At 43.4% G+C, this 22000-nt stretch overlaps 1 protein-coding gene across 6 annotated transcripts in view; it reads right to left on the bottom strand.

The window, feature by feature from the left end:
• The window catches only part of CETN3 (centrin 3), a 195439-nt gene that overhangs the window by 126413 nt on the left and 47026 nt on the right, over positions 1–22000 (bottom strand). Inside the window, exon 5 of one of the 6 annotated variants that reach the window (XM_019483251.2) lies at positions 19350–19489. The exons of the other annotated variants lie outside the window; for them this stretch is intronic. Coding sequence (XP_019338796.2) covers positions 19458–19489 — 32 coding nt within the window. The 3' untranslated portion in view covers positions 19350–19457. Of the gene's footprint in view, positions 1–19349; positions 19490–22000 lie in introns of those variants that run through there. 6 annotated transcript variants of the gene reach the window in all.

Below are 22000 nucleotides of genomic sequence, written 5' to 3'. Positions count from 1 at the left end.
GCCCCTGCTACCACCAGGAAGAGCTCTAGCCCCTCCCCTGCACCCCCAGTGCTAGCCCAGGGGCTGGCAGGGAGCTCCCTGCCAGGAGCAGATTTGGTCCCAGTCAGGTGTCTAGACAAGTAGTACTGCACCATTACAAATCAAAAGTAAATTTGCTACTTGCATTTGCAGGTACTAAATTTACTCACAATTAGCAAGCTGTGTGGTAAACCTGTGCACATGTAGATGCACATGCTTACTGCACAGTAAACTATGCGACTGCACAGTTAAGCACTTTGTGTAGACATGCCCCATATACACCATAGGTGTCAAACATAGGGCAAGTGGGCTGAATAATGGCCCGTGGAGGTGAGTTATCCAGCCTGCTGTCTTCTCCTTGGGCCAGAGGACTGGGGTCAGGAGTTACCCAATCATGGGGTTTGAGTCCCCTCATCAGCCTCATGCTACTATGGGGGAGGTGTTTGTGCAGCACTCACTGCAGGTACTGCCAAGTTTACTGTTCTCCATTGCCAGGGGCTATGGGAATGGGCAGTACTCAGCGATGGGCAGGGAGTGCTGGCAGAAGCAGCTGCAGTAGGGGCCATGCCAATGTCTTCCCCAGAGCAGTGAGAGGCTGATGAAAGGGTGTGAATCCACGTTAACTTCCTAGCTTTTGGCTGCATCAACTCCTCCCCCTACTTCAGCAGCTCTGGCTGTGGTGGCAATGCTTCTTGCCATAGTTGCCAGAGCCCCAGCAAGAGCAGGACCTCTGGCAGCTCCAGTGGGGCTACAGGTGGATTCCACTGTGGTGACAGTGGATGTGACCCACTGGCACTACAAGACAGGGAATATGGCCCACAGATCAATATGAGTTTGACACTCCTGAGTTTGACATATAAAATAGTGTCAGAAAGCTGTTCTGTTCTGTTTATCACCCTTTTTTCCAATAGCATTTGCTAGCAGATACAGAATTATTCCAGACTACTTCCACTCTGGTGAAGTTTTCACTGCTCTGTTCTTGCACTCTGGGAATTTACTTAGCAGGAGTAAATTGAACTGCCGAGTGTTGTTGGAAAAGATACTTTGACAGAGCTGTGTCCTCAAGACTCCTCTAAACCATCTATGCTGCCTAATTGCTGGGCTTGGGCACATGTAGAGCGGGAGTGAGTAGTCAGGCCTTGTTTCTTGGCAGCAGTCCTGGGCTCTGCCTCGAGGCAGGATAGACATGACCTCAGTGTCTGAATTCTAAGTGATCAGCATTTTGGAACGTGAGCCTCTGCACAACACAATGATTGGTTCCAACATGTTCTTGCAAAAGCCTCTTAAACATACAAATCTCTCTGCGCTACAATCAGAAGTGTGATTGTAGTGTGGCTAGACACTTTTACTAATTTAAACCCGGTATCTCAGGTAAGAATGACAACTAAGACTGGGTGGCATGGTTATCAGCATAGTCTGTCTAAAAGCCCCAGAAATCTTGGATACTTAACTCAGGCAGTTTCACCCCACACAGCCACATACTCGTTGCAGTACCCAAACTAGCTACATTAAAACTAGCTCAGATGTGTGATTTAAATATCGATAGACCTTTCATAATTACACTGTATATATAGGCTCTAGACTGTGTATTAGCAAGGTAGCATGCATGTGATAGCACAGTGTAACTGCCCCTACTGCATTAATTTGAAAATCAACATGCTCGAGCTTCAGCCTAAGCTTTCTAACTGGCCAAGCAGCTTGAGTTTAAAGAAATACTAAACTCAAACTAGAGACTTGGGTGGGCACAGCAGTCAGGTTAGAGTCAAAGTTGAGTTAGAGCTACAGGTAATAGTGAAGTGAAGACAAGGCTCTGAAAATTTAGGGAAAGTGGAACCATCTTGCAAATTGCAGAAAGGGAAATATTTTCATTATTTAACAAGAATTGAATGTAGATTTTAGAGCCACAGACTTGTAAAGAAGAAAGCTATGTCACTGTAAGAGTAATTATTCAGAGGCTTCCTACTTATAGAGGACAAAGCTGGAGAGGACGAGCTAGGAGTTGTGGGGAACACATTGTGAGATACCACTCAGCATACACTTGTATCACCCCTGTCATGTCTCTCTAATGCTGCAGGCAGTTCTAACACACCTTTCAACTTGCATTCATGGAACAAGGATCAGGGTTTCAATTGTGCAGGTGCACAAGGGGTCCCACACACCATCTACCTGCCCTTGTGCTCTCAATCCTGAACCTGCACTTAAAGCAATAATGATCATCAGAGAGAACAGGTAGTGACAGGCTACAGGTATTAAAGGTTAGGCCATGCTCATTAGCCACCAGAAAATACCTAACCCAAAGGTCTTCATTGCTATGATGGTATAGATAGCAAAAATGTAACATGGATACTAAAAAACTGCCTTTTATATACTGAAATATAAACGGAATTGCATTTTGCCATAGATATGGTGTTTTGCCTATTAACAATTGGTGTAATGTTCAAAAGTAGTGAAGTGCTTCTGAAAGAGCTATGCCATACCAAATGCACAACTCCTCTGACTTCACTACACTGCTATAAAAACCAGCAGTACACAGCATAGGACACCTAGCATCAAGCCCTCCTCCATGAATAATCATGAAAAAAAAATTCCAAATTTATCATTTTCATATAACAACAAGCACAATAATAATCAAACAACAAGCAATACATGAAAACCATACAAAGAAAAATGTTAAAAACCGCAGTTTATACTTGTATATATATTATTGCTCCTTGGTAGCAAATAAGCTTCTAACTAGCTTCACCATCCCTGGTACTCCTTGTATTCTGAATCTGGTTAGCAGCAGATTGGATCCACCTTCTCTGGACCCTCTGGATGGATCCAACACACTTGTGTCACTTCTTCCAGCAGGTGCTCAGACCGGGACACACACCTCTGTAGCAGAGAGAATCCATCCAAATTGTGTGTCAATCTCCTTCAGTTCCTGTGACACTGGACAGGTTTTTTGTTTGTTTTTCCTTCTCTACCAGCAGGAGCTAAAGCTCACACAACCTGATCAGTGAGTGTTTTCAATAGAACAATTTTTTTCAGTCCTCCAGACTCTGCCACTGTTCACAGATAGTTCTCTCAGAACATTTGCCTTTGGGCTTCAGCTGCAACACTCACTACAACCTTGTTACTAGAATAGTTTTTCCTCTCCCTCTGAACTCAATGGTACACCCAATATGGCTTCCACTTAGCATGCTCAAGAAGGTATAACTGACCTTCCCATGATGGATGCATTTTGAAAAAAGTCTCCTTTTATGGTACAAAGGGAGGTTACACTTCTTTCTCAGAATTTCAGTAGAGTTAGAATTATTGGCTGTGCTGAATTAAAGCAATGCAATCTAGCATAGAGGAAGAAAAAGAAGGATATTGGGTTTTTATGCATTTCCTAAAAGCTCTGACAACACAGCTTTGATCATTCAGTCTTTATGGATGCATCTACATGTCGCCATAAGGTGACTCTACTATGGTGCCATGCTTTAGTACTTGCTTTTGGAAGTACTAAAGCATGGCGCAGTATGGGTGGTTACTGACCTGTGTGTGGCACATGGTTAGATTTTACTGCTATGTCACCATATACTGGGGGAGCGCACTGCTACAGTGATGTAGCTGCGAATCATGTTATCACACCTCTGGCCACACTGTCATTTGAAGAGAAAAAACCTCCCACACAAGGCCCTTTCCCCAACTTGCCACATCTTGATGAAAAGTATAGAGGAGGGGTTCAGTGTAAACTCATCTGGGTCCCCGTCCAGGCTTTACTCACAGCACCACCTCCCCTACATCCCATCCACTCGCCAGCCATTGCAGATGATGATTTGTGATCTCCGACTTCTGATGCCAACTGCAAGGCACTTTTATCCAAGTCCCTGTGGCCATGGGTGACCAGTCCTGCCGACTGGGGGGGTGGGGAGCCCCGCAGCCGAACCTGCCAACCGGGGGGGGGATCCCCCTAGGTGCCAATCCCGTGACAGCTGATCGCTGCAGCCAATCACTGAAGCCGCTTACGGGAGTGGCTGCAGCCGCTTCTGGGAGCAGCTGCAGCAATCAGCTAGCGCTTGCAGGGGGGCACCGGTACTCCCACCTGCCCCCCCACCCATCGCCTAAGCGGTGAGCACAGATGGGTGCACCAGTGCTCTGAGGCAGTGCACGTGCACCCCTGTGCACCCCCTACATGTTGCCACTGGCTGTGGCATTCTCAGAAGTAATCTTCTTATCCAGGGCTGTTCTTTTTTCAGGTAGGCCAGTAAGGATCACTGCACCCCTTGACTAGACTTATATCCCTATCCTACCTTCTTTTTCCTTGTAACTATTTTATCATAAATAAAGAAACCAAACTACAACTAAACAAGACCTCCTCTATAGTGACATTCCTTATCTTTGGCATAATATAATTCTCCCTAAAACATAGAGCCTCCCAGCTCTCTTTTTTGACTCATTCAAAGCAGACCCTCACTGGGGTCTTGCCTTCCTTGGCCACCTTGGCCAGGGCGAGCCTCCTGCCCCCAGGCTCTATCAGCCCAGAGCAGGCTTCCTCCTCTCCTTCCTCTCTGGCACCCTGCACACCGAGCTGATGTCATCAGCTGCACGCCGCCCATCTGAGCCCAGAAGGAGTTCATAAAGCAAAGTGGCTGCACTGTGCATGGCTCCAGCCCAGACTCCTGTCCCAATAAGTGCCAATCCCCTCCTTCTGACCCAGGCCTCTTCCGGACTGGGTTGGGACAGGCTTTAGGGGTTTGGGCAGTGTGTGGGGTAGCAGACTCACACCACCACACATGTGTACACCTATGTGATCACTACAGCAACACAGCATGTCATATGGTGACATAACGTGTCATTATGTCGCCATAGGGTGATGTGTAGAAACACCCACAATAAATCAGGTACCAATAAATAAATACATTGATACACCAACTAATAAACTATCTAGAACTTATTTACACACTCAACCTATAACTTGTATGCTCCAGGGTAACTATGAGGACCCTGTGTGCACTGCCTCTGGCTTGGTCTCTCAGAGAGCTGCATCTGTGCCCCTGCACTGGATCTGTGGGCGGTCCCTGCTGCTGGCATCCCTCTTCAAGCTCCAGGGGTCTCCATGCAGCAGGCAGTGAGGTCCTTTCCCTGACCACCAGTCTGTCTCTCTTCCCTTTGTTCTCCCCCTGTGGGCAGGGCTGCTCCCCGCTTTTAAATAAGCCTCCTCAGCCAATCTGCAGCCAGGACTCTTCCCAGGCTTTTGCTAACCCCTGCTGGGGTTACATCACTCCTCCCACTACAAAGAGGACTACCTCCAAAGCAGCTTCACTTGCCCTCAGGGCAGACGCTATCCCTACTGGGACAAACTCTGTCTCTCTGCAGGGCAGCCCTTCCTATCCCTTCAGGTAAGTACAATGTTAATGCTGCTATGTATGTAAGCAACAAAACAAACAAAACTAAAACCTACCACCTTTCTTCTGCCCTTGAGAAAGGCAATCCAAACTCTGTACTTCTGCCTCTGCCCCACAGCCTCTTATTTTCTCTCCTTTCCACACTGCTCCTGGACCTCTTCACCCCTTCTGGGACTCCACCCTCATTTACTGAATCATCAACAGTTGCAGCTGACTCCCAAGCTTCAGGTTAGGCAGATTATTAACTACTGCCTACCTGCAGCTCACTGAAGGTTGAGCTGCTCCTTAGGCTGACCCTGCTATCTAAACAGCTAAGTAAACTACTGTCATATGAGTTTGATGGACCTTTTCATATCTCTCATATCTGGAAATGCTCTTTTGACATATTTTGAAGCTAACCATAGTACATATATTTCTGCCAACAATGACACACTGATTACATCAGAGACATAAAACAGTATAGTTTACCTTCTTAAACATATATGCTAAAGACTAAGCCATAATAAAAAATATACAATAACACATATTAAAGTTTGATTTTTTTCTAAATTTGAATATTCCTAGAAACATACTGTTCTGTAGTCTAAAATCCCAAACAACTGCATCCATTTTTTTTTTTTAGGGGAGAGTGAACTAAGAAAGCAAAAAGCTTGTTTTTAATGCTGCTTCTTACTGCAGAATACCACTCAGATATGGTAATTAAGAAGCATGCACTGCTGCTGACTATCATGTATCTATTCTAGCACTTTCCCCTAGTAATAAATTAACTCCTAAAAATATTAAGATAGAAAGAAGGGTAGGAATGACCTGGGTCCAGTAAAAAAAAGCCACATGTTTCACTCCTTTCTGAACACCAGGTTCACTGTAAAGGTAGATGGTAGATGCCAAAAACCTAGAAAAGCTTTTCTTTGATAGCTGCAAACTCAGCAGAAGTATCATGAAACAATGATGGCTTTTCAAACGAAATTGTGCGGGTCGAGAGCGGTCCGAGGCCCTCGGGGGCGCATGGCGGGCTGTGGCCAGCAGCCCGGACACGCCGGGTCGGGGAATGCAGGCCGGCGGACTAGAATTAGGCACAGACGCTTAGCGGTTGATTTAAGATTATTTTACTTACACCGAAGATGGTCGCGGTGCAGGCAGGAAAACTTGCTTGAGTTGCAGTTACAGACAGAAAAGAAGAGAGGCGGACTACAGTTCCTTCCACGCGAACCTTCTAGCCCAATCCAGTTGAAGGCTCTAAACACGCGAGCCCGTCGTGTCAACCGAAGAAAATAACTCGAAGCAGAGAGCTCTGAATACACTCACACGAAGTTTGCTAGGCTCCGTGGAACTTGCGCGCAGGGAAGGGTACGTCAAGGGATCAGGCGGCGACGGGGAGAGGCCAGAGGTTGATCAGACCCCTGTAGCCTTCTTGAGATACACGCTGGGTACGATAGGCTCCGCAGCGCTTAGAGATCTTCACGAGATGTGAAGTTCTCCTCCTCCAGATGGTTGTGGAGTCCTCCAACTTGGGCGGAAACCACTCAAGCCTCTTATACGGCTAGCAAGCCAATCACTAGCCACCACGTGGGAATAATTTAGAACTGGCCAATAGTGGGACACAAATTTGCATGCGAATGGCGGGAACTCCTTGCACAGTGCATTTCTCTTTTGCAACCTAGAAATGCACCCTGCAAAGAAAGCTACAAGTGGCGGGAAATAATTTAGCAGTGCCGAAGCACACACAAACAAAATCACACCCTTAGGTTGTGACAGAAATAAGAGACAAAATGTGTTGCACCTGTTTGAGACATGTTTCTCTGCTACAAATATTTATGCAATATTTCTGAGGACAGTAGATGGATAACTGAGAGCTCAAAATGCAATTAAATTAATCTGTGACTTGTAAGATAGAGACCAAATTCTGGCTCCTTGTTTGCCTCCTCCTCTGCTGGGTAGAATGAAACCTCATTGAAACAAAGAATCTGTGCCCTTATGTCTTCTTGAAATATTTATGCACTTACTCTAAGGTTTCACAAAATTGCTCAGTACAGGTTTTGACTTTTGTAAGGTCTAATTCTTATTAAAATTACATCACTTGACAGGGGTCTTACACAGTCTGTGCAGATCACAACAAACAGAAGCCAAGGGCTTGCCTTCATATTTGTATTTAATTACATGAAATTCAAATGACCCACTTTTGAGTAAAACTGACAACGTGTTAATTCAGAGGCTCATTGCTTCATCTATTAATGTACAAGGACATTAATGTTCAGTTTGTTTTGCAGTGGCCTAGAAGTAATTGCCAAAGCTCTGGATAAAATATGGAATAATTGTTGGAGATCCTTACTTTCTTTTCCACTTGTTGGTGATCTAAATGAGCTGGTTCCTTATGACAGACCTGGCATATATGCACACAAATATTAGGGTCATCAATCCAGACTGATGATTTTAAAAAATCATGTGATCAAGAAAAAACACTGGAGCACTGGATTATAGTATATGTGTGAAAGCCTCTGTTAGGCAACGCACTCAAGCACACATTTAAGTCAAGTCCTATCCAGCAAGACACTTGATACTTGGTGGGACTAAAGCACATGCTTAAGGGGCTTGTTGAATTGGGCTATAAAATAGATGTATCTGAGCTTGATCAGGCCCTCTGAACCAGAGTCATCTGGCCTCTATGAACCAATTTTAATTACCATAGGTCATAGGTAAGGTTACTAAACAGTCTTCATTATTATATTCTGGTTTCATGTGCTCCCAACTTACAAGAATGTTCAGTTTTGGGTTTCAAATTATCCACACTTAGTCTCAGCCTGAATGTGCATGAGCAATAGAATACATAGATGTGTCTTGCATTTTTGTAGAATTTGCGGCATATTGCAGAAGTCAGAGAAAACTGCAAATATTCCGAATCCACAGCTGAACTCATGATTTTCTCTTGTTCCCAACCTTAAGGCAAGATGGCTGGTTGAAATTTTTGCAGAATGTTTCATTTGAATGTTCAAAATTAAACATTCTGTCTTTTATGACTTGTCTCAGTGGTATTCATTCCCTCCTTCTGATAGAGTATCTTTATCAGACCAGTTAGGTCTCATCTATATTAGCCAAAAGTAGATCATCAATTTACTATTAGTGCTAACGTAGTCTAGGCTTAGGCATTTGCACTACAAAGGGAGCATCTATACACAATGCTACATCGTGGTAGTGATGTACTATGACAACTTAGCATCCACGGCCATGTACCCGTGACCAGCAGCTACTTCACCATAGTGGCACGCTGCCCCATTATAGCATGTCACTATGGTGAAGTAGCAGCTAAAAATAACTGTGTGCCATGTATCCAGCGCTGTATGAGTGGTTACTGCGCCGTATGCATAACGCAGTACTTCCTTTTGGAAGTACTAAAGCACAGCACAGTAACAATGTCACCATAGGGCAACATGTAGACATGCCCAAAGTTATCTAACTTTTCTTCTGTGGAGGAGGGTCAGGAGTTCCTATTGACTGTCTCATGAGAATGCAGCCATCTCAGGGCAATCAAATCTCCAGCCCAATAATATATATCAGCAAAGATAGGAATGTTTCTTTCTCCAGCCTCCTGACACTAGTAAGATGTGTACAAACATCAAATCTGACTTATAATCAGGTATATGCTCATATTGTGAACTGCACAGAACTTTTTTTCTTCTGTTTTGATTATGTAAAGCAAAAATGAATAGCACAGCATTCCAGTGAGGCATGCGTATTTGTGACAAGTGTAAAGTTTTTGATCCTGAAGACATTCCTACCCTGCATCCTCTGCTCAGTACAAAGCTGCAAGTGGATAGGGAAAACCTAGCAATGGCAGCTTTCTTCAGTCTTTTAACAGTAAGGATCAGCCAGTAATGCAGTGAGTATTAAATTGTTACTATAACAATCTACAACAACAACAACAACAACAATAATAATAATAATCATCATCATCATAATAATAATTTGTTGTACAAGTCCTCCAAAGGCTGCACTTGTAGAGAAAATTTGGTAAAAACTATCACTCATTTTCTGGGGTGGTTACCTCAAGCCATGGTTCAAAGGATTTTTTCTCACTGTTGTTACTGTTTTCTCAATATGTTTTTTTGTAATGATGTAACTTGCATACCTGTAAATTATATTGTGTATGTCAGAATCAAATGCTCATAAAGTACTCGCGGTCACTAACTATATTTTGCACATTCTTTTCTAACTCTGTGTTACAAAGTTATTGATACCCTGCCCGCAAAGCATCTAAAAATACTCTTGCAGTCTAAAAGCTGCCTGCAAATTATTCTGTTCTGTGTAGCTGCAGACCACAGAAACCAATTTGTAAATCCAACTATGGTATCATTTAGGAAGTTACAGATAGGAAACTGCTTCCACAGCTTGAGCATTTGCTTTGTTTTTTTCTTTAGCTGCCAATATGTTCATAGTGCCCAGGGATAGAATAAACTCAGAGTATTTATTTTCCCCTCTTAATAAGAATTATTTTTCTGTGCGCCTTAATGTTATTGTTCTGACTCCATTAAATAGCATGTAAAACTAAGATTGGCAACTGGCTAAGTAAGAGATGAAGATACAATTAACTCTAGACTTAATTGCTATTGTAGATGTTTGTTTATTGAGTATGTAGTTTAAACAAACCTAATTTATTCCAACCTGTACATCATATCAAGCAATGTTACCATTCATTTTTAATTTGTATTCCCCTGTCACTTATTGTCTGATTTTTTGTTTGTTTGTTTTTGTACCACTTACAGTGGTAGAAACCATGGGCTCATCCCTTAGCCTGTCAAGTCCTAACTATGGAGTATAAAACCCAAAATGGCAGACCTGCAAAAATTATTTATAAAAATATAAAATGTTGTGAGCTGCCTCTTTTACAGTATCTGAGTTTTATAACTTACATTTCATGACACTTTATTTCTGTTGTAAATGATTTTCAGAAAAACAATGGGGGGCACTACAGCTGTGGAGAAGACATGACTTCTGTATTCAGATAAGGGATGTGGGGAACTGTACCTTTAAGAGGCTCTCGAGAACCTGTTTGAACTGGTTGTTTTATAGTGCAGAGGATCATGTTTTACAATTCCAACCGATGAGAACTCAGACGCTGTATGAAGCAGAACTAACAGATTCCTTGGAACTGACCTATAAATTGTTCAAGGAACAGATTTAAAAGCTTTATTAAAAAAAGCTTAATGTAGTTGCATGACAATATGGGACCCCTGTATGGTGGCTATAGTATATAGATACATAGTTGTTGTTTATTAACACAATCTAAGACATGCAGTTAGTCATGCCAGAAGATTATATTTATGACCTAAAATGCCACATTGCCACATTTATGTCATACAATAATTAAACCCAGCAAATGAAGTCACCTCTCATAATTTATTTTATACCCTCCCTTCCACTTGATTTTCCTGCTCCACCCCTATCCTTTCCTCCCTTCAGAATATAATTTACACTAACTAGTGTGTGATTAATACCAGGTCCCTGACCTTGGGGTGCCTTACACATGCATCAAGGCTACTATGACACACTGTAATTACAGCGCATCACAGCAGATTCAATTAATCCAGTCTGCTGGAATGTGGTAATTACCCCACTCCAGGACTATGGACAGAAATTACACATAAACTGGTATAAGTGATTGGAAGCTGGTTCAAACGTGTAACAGAACAAAAGTTCAGTGCTCATAAACTGCTTTCAAAATGGCCAAAACTGGTTTAAGATAAACCTGGATGGATGTAGTATCAGAATTAACTGATCTGGGTGAAACCAGTTTATTGAATTTCTACCCCAGATCCCTTCCAGATTCAAGTTAACTCACAGTCCCCCAGCAACCCAGGATGCTTTGCACCTCCCCTGCAAACCCCCTGAGCCCTCACAGGGTGGGCAGGCTAGCCTTGGCCCAAGCTGCCTGCTCCAGCTGAGCAAGGAGGCATGCTCTAGTGCCCCCCAGCTTCTGGCCTGGACCACAACAGGCATGTGACTGCATTTCCGGAGTCAAAAGTGAATGTCTGTCCACTTGCTTATTGGTTTAGTCTACGCAGTTTAGACTAACCTGCAAAGATTAAATTGATTCAGCCTAGGGCCTTTTAACTGTCTGTATTTAGCCCAGCAGACTCCAGCATCATGTGTATTTCAGCATCCCTGTGCTGAAAAATGGCAGCAGGGGCACTTTAAAGCTCAACTGAAACAAGAATTGCAGAATACTTTAGGAACTGTGGTTTTATTAACTATGCTGAGAAATAAAGGGCAGAAATTGTATTCCTCCCCCCTCCCCCCCCAAAAAAAATATTTTTCTCCCTTGGAATGGTAATGGATACATCATTAACTGGATATTTGTAAATAAAAGAGAGAGCAGAGAGAGATCTATATACCTAACTATTCAAATAAATCAGGTAGATGTGTCAAAATCTTGTTCCATACATAAGTGCACATCAGAAACTATTGTGGAGATTGGAGTCTCATATGTGTAAGTGTATAATCTGGACCTTTCTTTTTTCCAAATCTCTTACCGTGCATATCCCAAAACATTAATCTAAATAGAAAACTTGTCTTAACATACATTCTTGAAATTAATTCCATATGCATTGTTGCAAAACTTGTTCTGCTGTGTTTGGTTATTGCTAGGCATGTCCACTTGTTCATTAATGCACAGTAGTTACTATGCATTTAGTTTAATACTTGCTTAATGAAGTACTAACTAAATGCACAGTAACTACAGTAACTGCACAGTAGCACTGGTGCATGGTTTTTTTGAGATGGTTACTGAGCAGTAACCTAATAACACTGCACAGTAGTGTTATTAGCATGGTTTTTGACTGGCATGCACAGTGTTATTATGCTAGTGAGCAGTAAGTGTTTCATATAGACGCGCCCGCTGTCTCTCATGCCGTACTTATGCAGGTTGCATGTTTTGGTGGTCCAGTATGAATAGAATTGTAAAGAACTTTGAGATCTATTAGCATGAAAGGAGCTGTATTGTCATTGTCCTCTTCCACATCTTCTAAAATCTTAAATATGGTAGGAAAATACAGGCTGCGATTTATGTACTGCTTGCATTTACTTCTTTTTGTCCAGATCAGTATATATAGTAATCCAGGACAGAAAGAGAGACTTTATTTTTTATTCACAGTGTTTAATTCTGAGTTTTCCTATCTCTTACAAGTAGCTGCTACCCAGCATTTCTTCCTCTGCCTGTAGGGCATGCAAAAATCTGCTTTCACAAGCTGATGTCATGCTGTTTGTGACAGATGTAGCCTGCCCTGGCCTACTGAATGAAAATCACAAGTCAACTTAAATTTGCAATCCTGCCCATATGACATTAAAGTTCCACTAAACTGATCTAGGGTAAAATCCGTATAATTATACTACGTAAACTTTTTGTTTACTCCCGCTAATTCACAGATGAACTGAAGGAGGCTTGTGGCTGTTCATGCAAGCCTCTTATTAACAGAACTGGCCTTTGTTCCCTCTACAAGAGAATATCTGCTTTCATTTAAAAAACTGTCTAGCCCTTTTCCTTCCAAAGATAGTCTTCTACGCAACTGATCACAACAGCTGGGAAGAATATGCAGCTGAGAGTAGGGATGCTAAAGATCCTTTATCCCGCATGCATTTTAGGCAAAATGACTCAGCTAAATTTGGGGTTTGTACCCAAGAATGATGCCCACATGAAATGATCCATGTCTGGGAAGAAGTGGATATCATAATTTACTAAGTCAGTTGGCTACAGAATCCTGTTAATGACCATTTTTGTGGTAATGACCATTTTTGTGGGTGATCAAAGGATTTGAAATAAATCAAATGACAAAACAAAACAAAAAATTCTGATGTGTCATTCTCATGTATTTGGCATCATATTCTCATGTTTCCAGAATATCTATTCCCAAACTTAAGAAAGACAAAGAAGATCTATAAGGGGGAATGAAAAAAACCCATAAATGAATGGGAAGCAAGAAAAAAAATGCAAACATGACAGGAATGGATTAAGAGCCATATATTTTAAGTCCTGATAAAATATTTGAATTATTGTATGGAAAAATATCTCATTGTCCCTAAACCCTGTAAGAGAATCTGGCATGACTACTTATTCAAAATGGTTTCCTTCCACATCTTTTTCTTAAGTGAAAACTTGTCATGAGCACTTTCAAATGATGTTACTTGCTATTTAAAATAGCTAGGAAAAAGCAGCTGCAATATACTTTGGCTGAATGCCCCTTCCCAGGCACTCACCAGCTTGCTGCCAAGGTCCCACTGACCCCTCCAACATTTAGAGACTGTGGAGTCTGAACAAAGCGCAGGCACTGTGTCTGTTTTCAAGTCTCTAGTAAGGTTGATTGTTTATTAGATCAACTTACTGTCAGGAGAGATGTTAGACAAGCTTTCAGGTACCAAGTGAATTTTCTCAGGTTTGGGAAAGAAATAGATACAGCCTAAGGATAACTCTCAGGGTTTACAGCCTCTGTCTAACATCACTTCCAGAGAGCTGGAACCCCTGGGTCTAGCCCTGACTCCTCACACTCCCACCATACCGTAAATGCATGAGTTCCCAGAATCTTACTAAAGGTCTGAGCCCTCTGATTTACAGTTTACCTTTTCAGGAGACACATGATAGATAGTTAGATATGAACAAACACACACAGAAGCAGATGAGCTTTGAAGAGAGTTTCAAAAGACACATCACTTATGTTTAAAGAATAAAGCACAAAAGGTTACAGATCATGAGAGAGAGAAAAAAACCAGGCACCCAAAAAAACCTTACCACAATTACATATGCATGGTGAGTTTATACCTGTGATTCTCAGTCAGGATGCCAAAGCACTCTGTAGTGCTGTAAGATCCTTTGAAGGGTGCCACAGGGTATGAGGGGATAAACAGATAAGCATAAACTCAGGCTTGTCTCTGCTTAGCCAATCCCCCATCCAAACTGCCCAGGCCCTCTGCAAGGAAGGAAGCACTGTAATACAGAAATTAATCGTTAAAATTAGGTGCCCCCCTCAATTCATAAAAGTTATGGAGGGGTGCCTTGAGTCCAAAAACAGGTTGAGAGCCACTGGTTTATATAATAGCTATCAAGTTTAATTATCTAAGGGCTTATGTAGATGAAACAATATTTCCCATTTACATTGACACAACTGCATTTGTGTTTGCATGATCCAGGTTTTCCCGCCTCTCCAAAGTCCATTTAGCACCTTAAACTAACACTACTTGGAGATGTGTCAATTTGTGGTGCTTTCCAGTTACACTGCTCCAACTGTGGATTTGTTCATGCAAACAGCAAGAGACTCCAAAGACTTCTAATTAATTCCCTTCACCACAAGGGGGTGCTGTGTTCCGGCCTTTACCCAGTAGGTTCATAGATTCATAGATTGTAGAGTCGGAAGGAACCACAATGGATCCTCATGTCTGTCCCCCTGGCCCTGGCAGGAAAAAGGACCAAGATCAGATGACCCCAGCCAGGTGACTATCTAGCCTCTTCTTGAAGACCTTCAAGCTAGGTGATAGCACCACCTCTCTTGGAAGCCCATTCCAGATCCTGGCCACCCTTACTGTGAAAAATTTCTTCCTAATATCTAACCTAAATCCACTCTCAACTAGGTTACACCCATTATTCCTAGTCATTCACTGGAGCGCCCTGGTAAACAGCACGCCACCTATTCCCTGTTGACCTCCCCTAATAAATTTATAGGTGCCGCTGTGTGTTCTTTTTTACCCTCCTTCACTCCTCACTCCTCCCTCACAATATGCAGTTCAGGTCGGGACGGGTCCACTCAGACTAATTATTATTTTAAAATGGGGGAGACAAATAATCCCTTAATTTTCTACCCCCTCTTAATTATTATGCCCCCCTGCCACCTATAGTATATGTCCTCCCCCCTGCCCATGTACCCTCCTGTCCTCCCACCCCACCACAATGTACTCTCCACCTTTGACCCCACACCCCCCTGTCGTGTGTTACCACTGCAGTGGACATAGCTCCTGACAACAGCTGCAGCATTACTGTAATGGTAAGGTTTTTTGCAAGTAGTTTGAAACTTTGGAGTGGGTGGTTACATGACTTCCTTCGGTATTGCAAAACTTTTGAATTTCACCACATTCCATTTCAGAACCGTGACTAAAAGTCCAGGGGCAGAATGCTGCCTGCCAGACCCGATGCCCAAGATATGCAGTGTCCCAGGTGATATTTAAGTAATATAATATGTCCCACTGACCTTGTGTGTGTGGGAGCAGGGGGGGGAGGGGGCAAAAGTCCATTTTTTCAATTGTGTGCCAAACTCCCCTCCTCTTCCTCTTCTTCCTTTCCCCCACTTCCTCGCAGAAAATTTTCACAGGTGGAACTCACTGGGGGCAGCAACCAGCTCAAAGCCAAGTGACAAGAAGAGTAGAGTGAAGATAGAAAGAGGAGTAGAGTGAAAATATTTTCAGGGGTGGTTTTTTACGTTTTGTATATATATTATATTGTTAAGTTGTATATAGTTATTATTAAAGCTGCAGTGTTTTCAGTAAAGTGTTTTATTTTTGCTCTGTATATATGTCATGTTTTCTTTGGGGTGGGTGGGTGGTTGGGTTGGTTTTTGGAGACCACGCCCACCTCAGCATGGTGAGGATGCTGTGTGTGTGTGTGTGGGAGGAGGGTTTATGGAGTCATGGCATTACCTGAAAGAGCTGCAAAAAGCTGCAAAAAGTTGCAGGGTTATTGGTTACTGTTATTGGAGGGAGGGAGGTTGAAGGCTTGTTAAGTGCTAGCTAGGGTGCAGTGCAGCCAGCATGTCTTGTAAGAAAAAAGACTAAATAAGCCCACCCACCCCCCAGCGGCAAGCAGGCAATCTGCAAAACTTCTTCATGCATACACCTCCCAGGGCCTTTAGCCTTTAGCAAGTTTTTAAAGACTTAGGAAGTCTTTAATGTATTATAATGCATTTCATATGCATGGTCACTGAGAGGGGTGGGGGGCTGGGGTTAACGCCTGCTGCCACAGCTCCAAAACAGCTTCTTTTTGTCTGAGTTTTTTTCTTTTTTCTCCCTTGCCATATTTCTCCTCTTAGCCTTCTCAAAGGATTCAGGGTTCATTAGGGGCAGGTCCTGTCAGACCAACCTGGTTGCTTTTATGACCAGGTCACAAAATCTTTAGACGCAGGTGTTACGGTGGACTTTAGGAAGGCCTTCAACACTGTCTCTCACCCCATTCTCATTAAAAAACTAGGCAACTGTGGCAACGATGCCTACACAGTTAGATGGGTCGCAAATTGGCATGAGGGTCAGAGAGTGGTGGTGGATGGGTCATTTTCGACCTGGAGGGATGCGGGCAGTTGGGTCCCCCAGGGCTCAGTCCTTGGGCCCACACTGTTCAACATCTTCATCAGCGACTTGGACGAGGGGGTGAAAAGCATCTTGTTCAAATTCATGGATGACACTAAGATGTGGGGAGAGGTGAGCATGATAAAAGGGAGGGAAAGGCTACAACTAGATCTGGACAGGTTACAGGATGGTATTCAATACTGACAAGTGGAAGGTAATGCAACTAGGGAGAAAGAACCAGCAGCTTACCTATAGGCTGGGGAAGTCCCTTCTCATCAGCACAGAGGCAGAAAAGGATCTTGGAGTAATTATTGATTCCAAAATGAACATGGGCCACCAATGTAAGGATGCGGTCAGTAAGGCTAACCATACCTTGTCATGCATCTATAGATGCATCATGAGCAGGTTCAAGGAGGTGATCCTCCCCCTCTATGCGACATTGGTCAGGCCACAGTTGGAGGACTGCATCTAATTCTGGGCGCCGTACTTCAGGAGGGATGTTGATAGCATTGAGAGGGTCCAAGGGACGGCTACTCACATGGTCGGGGGGCAGCAGGGCAGGCCCTACGAAGAGAGGCTACGGGAGCTGAACCTGTTCAGCCTCCACAAGTGAAGGCTGAAAGGGGATCTGGTGACTGTCTATAAACTTACCGGGTGGAGAAGTGGGGGAACAGGAGAGTCTCTGTTCTCCCGAGCACTACTAGGAGTAACTAGGAATAATGGCCACAAGTTGACTGACAGTAGATTCAGGCTAGATATCAGAAGGCACTACTTCACAGTCAGAGTGGCTAGGATCTGGAACCAACTTCCAAGGGAAGTGGTGCTCGCTCCTACCCTGGGGGTCTTCAAAAGGAGGCTAGATAATCACCTAGCCGGGGTCATTTGACCCCAGCATTCTTTCCTGCCTATGGCAGGGTGTTGGATGTGATGATCTGCTCAGGATCCTTCCAACCCTACCAGCTATGAAATTATGAAACTATGAAACCATGAGAAATCACAATAAACTAAAACAGTATAGACATTTTTTTTTTACTCAACGGTGCCATTGGTAGTCAACTGGTGAATTTTTTTTTAAAGTACAGCCATTGCCAGCAAATACAATACAATGGGATAAAACACCGATTCACAATATGCTCCCATGGTCCCTTGAGTAATCCCTTGATATGATATGGATGGATGGAGGGCTGCATGGTGGGAAGGTGAGAGGGAGGCAGGCAGCCAGCCTGGTTACTGGCCCTTCCTGGTTACTGGCCCTTCTTGGTTACTGCTGACTGCACAACTTTTATGAAGTCGTGACATTTCTGGAAAGGGTCGACTATTATTGGATAGGGGGAGGTCAAATGTTTGGCCAGTGCTAGTGGGCAGCCAGCATTTTCTTGCAAGAAAGAAGACTAAACAACCCCACCCACAAAGCTTAGTTAGGGAGGGAGGGGCCCCCTCAGATAGGGGCCCCCTCATGTGGGAGCCCCCACGCATGGTACCCTAGGGGCCCCCTCAGGTGGAGATATATAGCTGGACTCCACTGGCTTGCTGAGTTGGGCCATGGATGGGTGAGGTGGGGGAGAGGGAGGGAGGGAGGCATCCTGCACCACCTTCCTCATTACTGAACATGTCCCAGCAGGAAGATGGCTGGGTCAAGGGGGGGAGTCCCAGGCATGGTCCCAAAGGGGGCCCTCAGGTGGCGGCCCCCAGGCACAGTCCCCTAGGGACCCCCTCAGGTGGAGATGAATGGCCCAATTCAGCTGGCTGGCTGAGTAAGGCCATGCTACTTTCCATTACATTGTAACTTTAGAATCTTTGCAGGCCACAAAGCTTAGGGAGGGAGGGGTCCAGTCAGGTGTGGGGGTGGGATTTTCTACTTTCTACTTTCTGTTATCCTTATTTATTTAAAATCTTCCTTCCTTCCGCAAGTCAGAGAAGAAACTCCAGGAGACAGAAACCTCAAGGAAACAGAGTGGTGGGTGGGTATCAGAAGACATGTACCCCAGTCCAAAATTACATAGGCGATGATGGAGAACAATGCAGTGAAGAGTCCTCCAACATGGAGAATATGGAAGACATGGGTGAGCAGGAGGAGGAGGAGGTGCTTCTGCAAATTCTGTTTACCTGGGGATTACTGCTGAAACGCTTGAGATTGATAGGAGCTGTGCTACAGTGTTCAGTGACAAGTTGTGTTCCTGGTTTAACAGCATTAATGACAATAATAAGAAGATACAGGTACCCAGAGGACTTGGAAGAGACAGAGGAAAGTGAAGAAGTGGAATTTGATCGGGCTTTGTTGAAAAACCTGAGGAGGACCAGAATACGTATGGTGTGGGCCTGTGAGAGCAGCTTGGACTGGTGGGAGTGAATTGTGCTGATGCCTTGGAACGAACAGCAGTGCCTGGAGATGTTCCGAATGAAAAGGGAGACGTTCTATCATATCTTCTTGATACTGAGGCCCCGCATCACAAGGCAGGACACTAACATGCATCGGGTCATCCCACCAGACAAGAGGGTTGCAATGGCCAGCATGAAACTGGCCAGCCCATTCAGCCTCCATTGCAAACCAGTTTGGCATGGCTGCCTACGTGGTCGGGCTGGCAACTTGTGAGGTATGACAGCTGCTTAATGAGATCGCTGGAAACAAAATTATCCACATGGCAAATCTGCAGCAAGTCATAGATGGCTTTAATGAGAAGGGGTTTCCAAACCGTATGGGGGGTTTTGACAGCATTCACATGTCAGTGCTGTGTCTTGCGAGGAGGGGGAGGACATTCACAAACAGGAAAGGATATGCCTCCGTGATCCTGCAAAACAACATTTATAAATTCATTTACACTTTAAATCTGTGTCTGTCTACAGGAGCGTGCAGTGTTGCGAACGGGAGGTAGAAAGGAGGACAGTCAGGGGAAGGGGGAGGAAATCTGGACTGGGCTAAGGGTTTGCTGTTTCCAGACTGTTAGTGGTTTGGGGGAGGGGGACATTACTCACCATCACCCACATCTGAATGAGCCCCCCCCCCTCTATGTGGGTGAGAAGGTTAACTATAGCTCTTGGCAGGCTAGGCGGGGGCAGGGGGGGGACCAAGCCGAACAGCAAGCCACATTTTCAAAAACATTCCAAAAACATTTATAAAACAATTCACAACACACCTTCAAAAGCCAGATGTGGTACTACACAAACAGATTGACAGAATACCAGGGCAGGGAATGGGAGGGTTCCAACGGGAGCCCCCCATTAGAAAAAAAAAAGCCAGGAGAGCTCACCACCACCAACATCAACGACAGCAATTGCCAATCAAGTCGGCAACAAACACCCACCCACCCGCCCGCTACTCTAAAGCCTGAATATTTTATGATACCATAGCCGTTATCATAGCAGCTATAGTAAATGAAAGAAAAAACACGTATATTTGTAACATGGTGGGATGGGAAGGGAAAGGGATGGGAGGGGAGGATTCAAGCAGCTTGTCTCTGGGATTGGGATGGGGTCTTTGGGATCGCGTACTGATGGAGGGAGACCAGACCGACCAAGCATAGGCGGGTGCAAGTAACAAGGATTTTGGGGTGACCGTGACTGTGAGTAGGAGAGACTCCTAGTGAAAGTCAGGACTGCCCAGTGAGAGTCTGGGGGTGGGGACTGGGGAGCCCAGGTGGTTTACATGAGCCTCCTGCTGTAATACATTAGGAAAGACATTACAGGGGGTAAATTAGTATTTGACTCCCCCCACTGAAATCTGCAGGGAATGACACACAAGGCTTAACTTGCTTGAAAGCGCCTTTTGTGTGAACGTAAATGTCACGTCGTGCAAACAAAAATGCACCAAAAAAAGCCACTTCAAAATTTTCAGGTGCTCTACATTAACACTCATGTCATTCACACATGCCCTAACTTATCACTTCTCAATTTCTAGTTGGCCCCTTTCAAAACAATGGGTTTTCCAACCTGGGAAAGGTTTTGAGGCATCAAAAAAAAATCTATTTCTGAATTGGAACAAAATATGAAAATCTTGCAAATTTCCACAAACCAAAAATTAAAATAATCAAAAAGAAATTGGTTCAGGTTAAAAAAATATTCCCACAGAAGACCCACAAAAAGATTTTCTCCATAACTGAAAGGAGTTGTGTTGTGTTTTAGGCAGTATTTAGTAGTAACAGGAGACGTTTAATTGACAATCAACTTCAGATGTATTACATTTTAAAGCATTTAGCTTACTGCAGCTCTTTGCTTTTATTAAACCACTTTTCCCTTTTCTGCCTTTATGTAACTTTTTCCCTTTTCTACTCCATTATACATCATGGCATATTGTTTACTTTCTCATCTTCAGCATCTGTTTCCTTTTAACCTTCTCTGTGCCTCCCTGCCTGGTTCTGGACTACAAAGTGGAATTGTTCTTCTAGTCATTATTTGTTTCTTGCAACACCCCAAAAGTGTTAGGCACTGTACACAAACCAGTGAAGGCAAAGCTCTGCTTTGAATACCTTACCCAGAGGGTGAATGTACTGGACAATAATGCATATATGAGCAGCCTCAGAAAGCCATATAAATTAAAAATAAAGAATAACGTGAAGAAACAGAAAGTACAAATTTTATTAATATTAAAATTCTTCTTTCTTTTCAACAATTTAAAATGAGGTGGTCTAATAGTAACAGTAAAAGCCCCTCAGAGCAGTTCATTCCACAGCATGAGGTGCTCTCTATGCAAAATTATAGAGTTAAGAATATTCCGTTAACACAGAGATCTGATTGGCTCAAAGGACCTAAGTGCTTTATAATCATAAGAATGCCTGTAAGTGCATATATAAATGCATAGACTAAAAATGTTCCAAGTAGACTGTGACACAATAAAACTTAACAGCTCTGTTATGGGCGAATGTGTCAAGAATCCCTGTTTTAATAACTACTTGATTATATACTTACCCAATCTAGTGAACATTATGTGTTTGCTGGTAAGGAGTATTGGGTAAATAAATAATTAAAGAATTCTTGAAATATTCATTCTAGGTAATTTTTTCAGCAACTAGAACAACAAAAATACTAACTTAAGAAGAGAGAGGTAATTCCATTATAAAAAAACCCGCACTTAAACATAGTTTTAAATTTGACTTAGACAAGGGTCCAAAAATTCAGAGCTTGGACTGAAAAATCCAGGCTGACACTTAAATTGCAATGCTCAAAAAATGAAAGGAAGAAGAAAGAGGGAGAGTAGGAGAGGCACAACAGTATGAATTAAGGCCAGAGTATCAGCCCGGATTTTTAATCTTAATTCTTCATTTCCTGACTTGTTAATTTAAATGTGGGTCCTTGATACTTATACA

The sequence above is a fragment of the Alligator mississippiensis genome, chromosome 3 (assembly GCF_030867095.1).
Source record: "Alligator mississippiensis isolate rAllMis1 chromosome 3, rAllMis1, whole genome shotgun sequence".
NCBI lineage: Eukaryota > Metazoa > Chordata > Crocodylia > Alligatoridae > Alligator > Alligator mississippiensis.
This window is presented reverse-complemented; position numbering and strand designations above follow the sequence as displayed.